The 5,898-nt window shown below is 37.6% G+C and overlaps 1 protein-coding gene across 1 annotated transcript in view; it reads right to left on the minus strand.

The window, feature by feature from the left end:
- Window positions 1-277: 277 nt before the first annotated feature.
- LOC104525013 (FRAS1 related extracellular matrix 2) overlaps window positions 278-5,898 on the minus strand; it is a gene marked incomplete at both ends in the record, with an annotated part of 107,008 nt that continues 101,387 nt past the window's right edge. The window contains 5 exon segments of the mRNA XM_029084972.1: window positions 278-436; window positions 1,336-1,466; window positions 3,488-3,670; window positions 3,748-3,912; window positions 5,856-5,898. The exon segment at window positions 5,856-5,898 is cut by the window's right edge and continues 37 nt beyond it. Of these exon segments, the coding sequence (XP_028940805.1) occupies window positions 278-436; window positions 1,336-1,466; window positions 3,488-3,670; window positions 3,748-3,912; window positions 5,856-5,898 (681 nt within the window).

The raw sequence follows: 5,898 nt of genomic DNA on the forward strand, positions 1-5,898 counted from the left end.
ATGGCATCCCTTCCCTCCAGCGTGTCAATCATAGATACTGCATGAGTATTAAAATGTTCTTAGTGATAAACAAGTGAAACATCTTTCTATGTATTTTGTCCTCCTGAAAATTGATTTGCTATCCACACAAATTAGATTAGCTCTTAGGACATTTCTGGCTTGAACTCATGTGTGACTCACAGCAATATGGATTGATATTGAGTGCCTAAAATCCAATTGCTCCTTTGAACAACATTCTTACACTGATTTTGTTCCATCTTTCCACAGAGATACTCACTGTGATACAGATGACAGGATAGCCAGCTATGGGACTTGTTCTGTCTTTGGCTCTAGAAGTATCATCATATATCAAAAGGGATGTAACTTGAGGGACAGAGGGAAAGGTGACATCTGCCATGCTGTTCATTTCCTCAATGTAAACAATGGCCTTGGCTGTCTGACAACGAAAAGACAGAAAATTTCTCTGTGAACATTTAAATAAAGAAGAGAATTCAAGCTGGACCTTGATCTGAGTATGTCTAGCCTTTGAAACATTGTCTCAAAATACGTTCTGAAATCTCAGCTGGATGAGCTACTGAGGTAGGGTTGAGGCACTGGAAACTATATTGCAGACTACAAAAGCAAGAGCTAAAGGGATTTTTTTTTTCTTTTCAGAACACTGAAGATACCACACCTTGTGTCCCAGCTTTCTTGAATCACTTCAGTATTCTGGTAAACTCTAACGTGCACTGTATGCTTTAATGCCTGATGGAAATGGGTTGTTTGTCATCAGCAAAGGTTATGTTTTTGCTGTCTGTCTACCTGGAGTCAGACTATATATGGTGTGATACTGATGAAGGGGTCATAGAATTTGAAGAACATTTTATGCAGAATCAGAGGAATATATTGCTTAGACTAAAAGCATATATGATATAATCCTAAATAACAAGAATGTGTGGCTCCTTCACGCAACAAGAATAATATTAACATGGTTTTGACAGCAGAAGTTACATTTCATCTGACTGCTCTTTTCACAGAATAGAGGTTATATTGTATTGTCAGCCAGTGTTTCCAAGAGGACATCAGTTTTTAGGACTGATTCTATGAAGAGAGTGTGCCTGGAATGATATCTTGAAGATTTCAGTTCTAACATAAGCTCTCGTTGTCTCTATTATGCCGTGAAACTTATTGCCTTGGCAGTAAACTGTTTTGAGTAAGGTGCTACTGTGTCAGATGTGTCGGATACTCTTTGTCCAAGATGCTATGTATGAAGCTTAAAAGAAGAGAAAAGCTATGAGCCAGAAAGCAAGGTCTGTTTACCAGATTTTGTTGTTGAGGACTGCATGAGTTTGTTACCTGTATTTCTGCGACCATGTTCTCATCAGGCTTCAGGTGAACAGTGAAAGCTTCTCTCATCTCCCTTACTCCATCAAAGAGAACTTCAATCTCCACAAAGTGCTGTGTTTCACCCTCCTTAAACTCAATTTCTAAAAACATAATGAGATGCTTAAAAATAAATCTGCTGTTCCTAACAAGCTGTAATTTGAGGCCCAGCCATGAAAGATGGCAGTTAGTACTCACTTTTCCAATTACAGATGTTCATATATTTAGTTTAACCTATTTGATGCAAAAAATAATAATAATGAATAGAAGTAGACACATGCAAAGATCACTAAAATGAGGCTTTATCTTCATCAAAAGAGATCAGCAAAGACCAGGATTTAGTGTAATAGAACTTAATATTTCTAAAATGATCCTGGACTAATTATACATGAGTGTTGGTAACATATGTGGATGACTAAAAGACTGAAGAATTCTAAATAAAAAGTAGTTGCGGGGATTACTCAAACAAAATGCTATCAAAAAATAGCAGGTGTGAAAGAGCTCTGCACTCTGAAAGGACAGGCACAATAAGTAGTACTGGATGAGAACTGAGGGATATATGGGAAATAAGGCACGGATTATGAGAAGTGATAAGGACTGATCAGTGAAGCAAAACATTAAGAAACACTTGTCTTCTCCAGTGCCTTCAAACCAAGACTGGATGCCCCTTCTGAAGGATACACTTTCTCTAATCAAAATTATTGGGCTCAATAAAGAAGTAACTGGGGGAAACTGGGAGAACCTTGTAATCCACAGTGAGTCTGATTAAGGGATCTAATGATCCTTCCAGCCTTAAGTGTTATTAAGCCATCAAAATACTCTTTGTGATAATAAACATGCTGTGTGAGAGCTAGTAATTTTACTGAATTTCAGTTTGTCACACTTCCTTCAGATAATCCAGTTAAGGATGTGGGGTTTGTTCCCATGGCTGAATAGGCAGACTCCCTAAACCCACAGATGTTCTGAAACCTGTGGGAAAATCCTGCAGATCACAGACGTTTCTCAAAGGCTTCTGGGCAGAGGCCCAGAGCCTCTTGTTCTGCAGTAGCATGTTTCCCTTGAAAACTCTGCTCCCATGTGCTGCCAGTGCACAGCAGGGAGAGGGTAAGCAAGGCAATGCATACAGGTAATGTGTACAGGGTAAGTATTAGCTGATACTAAAAATTCCTGTGGTTTCCAGGAGGAAAGAGCAAAACTCTAAAATGCAGGAGGCAAAGTGATGGAATTAGCAAGCTCTGGGCTGATAATTTTCTTATTGCTAACAATTTTTCTCTTCAAATATCACTAGTGGGTAAATGCCTCTTCTGCTACAGAATTTGGAGATGGCCCAGTGTTGTTGCTAGATCTTCAAAAATAAGTCATATCTTTCAGTTGGACTGGACACCGAAATAGTTTATCCAAAACTGTGAAAATACTTCAAAACTGTGAAAACACTCCAGTAAGGAATGGTTAATCTTAAAATACAGATTAGTATAATGTATTATCATAAACTTTAGAAGAAAAAAAATTCCTAGTGCTACAAACTCTATTAGTCATTCACTAAACCATGTGGGTGGGCTATTAATGGAAAGAAGTTTATCAGCTAAGAAATTTCTCATTCTGTTGCACAACTTCCCTCCTCATTCATTACTAGTGAGGAGCAGTGGGCAGTGAATTGCAGAGATATAGAAAGAAATTTTAGCTATTATGAAAATGGAAAAATAAACAGAAATAGACATTAATTTCTACATAAAGTAAAAGCCATTAGCTTAATAAATTGCTTGAGAAACAACAACACAATCATATCCTACAAGTACGTGCTTCTGCAGAGTAATGGTATTACACTTGGCAAATATTAGTAAGGTGGCACTCACACATTTCTTCCGCAGTTACTTGAGCTACAGATGCCTTCAAAGGAGTCACAATTCTTTTGTAAGTACCTTCACTGATATCTAGTATTCCAAGAGCAATTTGGCTGTTGCATACCACATAGGATCATGTCCATACTGAATTTGAATAGCAAAACGTATTAATGGATGTGGCTGCAAATTATTCCATTAATAAAGTTATTTCATTTTCAAACATTATGTTATAGTCACGAATAAAAACAAATAGTAGGATGTAATAATCATTTGAATGATCCTACCTTCTGATATAGGGTGATAGTCTTCTCCAGAAGTCGCAGATCCATCCTTTGTATGAACTCTCACAACAGAAACCTTGGAATTGTCTCCTAGACGAAGCACTGGGATTTTTACAACTGCTACTTGCCTTGTGTCCTTTGGTTCACTCACACTAAATTTGGTCTCACCAAACTTAATAATAGCCTCTGTAATTAGAAGAAGAATGTTTTTAGAGCACAGAAATGGCCTTCCAAAAACTAGTAACAACAAAATAATTTCTTACTGTCTGCATCATCCCGAATCTTTATCAGGGTCTCATTTTGTTCTCCAATAGAGGCACCAAAGGAAGAATCGCTTCTTGGAGTGCCAAGAACCAGACGTAGTTCTTCCTCTTCTTCATGGAAAGTATCATCCATAAGTACTAGTTTGCAAGGCTTCTCAGTTTCACCTGCAATTATTCTGAAGGTAATATAATGTAGAACCCAGGTGTTCTTATTTTTCTATTACAGCACTTCTTGCCCAGCTCAAGGAACCACACGCTGCTTCTGCTGGCCAAGGCATCCACCTTGACACAATGTAAGTTAATGTGTAATGCCAATAATAAATAGCCACCTTGTGTGTATTGTTCCTTTTGTCTTAGAATAAAATACTCCTTTTCAGTGACCTCCCCCACAGCATGTATTTAAAAAATAAATACTTGCAAGAGGAAGCAGTGTAATAGAAACTTTTGCTAATACAAATGAGAGTTTTGCCCTGAAGTTTTTTATTTCAAGAATTTCAGGCTTTTTTGAGACACTCTCCAGCTGTGTGGACCTTCACTTGTATTATTCTGTTCAATTTTAATGTCTTTTAAACTAGCACTGGTTCCAAATGACAATGAATATCACCTTAAAAATGCTTTGGAGTTGCAAAATGCTCAGTATGAGCACTCGCAAATCAACGTGCATACACATTTGAGATATTCTGAGACTCTGGGAAAAAGGCCTTGTCTTTGGCCTTCTACAAGAGCAGCAAGAGTTATGAGTGGTGTGAAGAGTGTGTGGCTCCCAGTGTCAGACTCAGTGACCTCATCATAATAAGAATGACTCCTACATCCTTTACAAAAGGAGTAGCAGAGGACATGAGAGAGGTGAGGTCAATTTACAGTATTTTTTCATCATTATGCATGCAAAAATGATCAAAGCACTTCAAGATGAAGAACCAGATCAGGATGCTGACCATGTTAACTTTCTGAGGTGTTATTTTTACCTTATAGAAAATGAATTATCCATTAGGAGGAGAAAAAAAAAAAAAAAAAAAAAAGAGCAAAATATTCATCCTGCTCATTGTTACATGGGAAACATGAAAACTGTACTGAAACTGATACATCTTAAACAGACCTAAGAAGGTTATGGAAACAACATTGATCCAAGTAAACCTCTTTCCTACTTGTCTTCATGGAGAAAAGGTAGAGTGACACTCAAAAATACCCAGGAAAGTCACTTCCTAAGGGGCGCAGATCCAATAATTCTAACAATTTGGACTCACTTTCCTGGTTGCACAGAAGTAATAGGAAAGGCATGGAGCACATGACAGCACTAAAAGCTGGGGCCAGCTCTAAATAAAGATAGACTGACAGCTCACTTCAGAAGAGAACTGTGATACATGTCTATAGAAATATGAAGCTTGTCATTTCTGTGATCAGGGCATACCAAGGATTTCGTACCGATGACAGAACATGTTTAGGGCTTGGAAAAAATATGTGTATGTAAACTTAAAAGCCTAAAAGATTAAACTGTCTTCTGCACAAATAGAGGGAATCAGGCAATATTCTTTTAAGGTAGTAACACCCGATTTATTTGTGTTTCATCTCTGATGTGAGATATTAAGTATGTGATGCTGGTGAACTACCTTAGGAAAGCCTCCCTGGGAAAAAAGTTCAAACAGAAATTAGAGTTATATACCTTTTGAAAGGTCTATTACTCATTTCAATGCAACTCAAATGTATTTATCAGAAATCTGCCTAACAAAGAGCAGAGTTTCTGAAGTTTCTTTTCTGACAGCAGGTTTGTGCTTCTGTTACTGTGTTACTCTGAACCTGCTTTTGCTACCATGGATCAAAAAGACTGGCACTCAACTCTGGACCTATGTGAAGATATGGCCCTTTAGTTGCTATTGATTATCCCCCTAGATCAGAAGTGAAACAAAAAGAGACATCATCTGTGTGCACCCTACTCACTGTGTATGGAAAAACCCTTGTTTTTTCCAGAGCAGTCTTTTTGGCACTACTTTATGAGAAGACAAAATAGAAACAAAACAAAACAAAATAACAAAAACAAAAAAAGCAAAGCAAGGCAAAACAAAACAAAACATGGTAGACTAAAGTCTTCTAAAATAGTATCAAGAGCTTACCAGGAAGGAATGTGATGATGGAACTGTCAGTATTAGGACGCTC

Source organism: Antrostomus carolinensis, unplaced genomic scaffold (assembly GCF_000700745.2).
Source record: "Antrostomus carolinensis isolate BGI_N321 unplaced genomic scaffold, ASM70074v2 scaffold10575, whole genome shotgun sequence".
Classification (NCBI taxonomy): domain Eukaryota; kingdom Metazoa; phylum Chordata; class Aves; order Caprimulgiformes; family Caprimulgidae; genus Antrostomus; species Antrostomus carolinensis.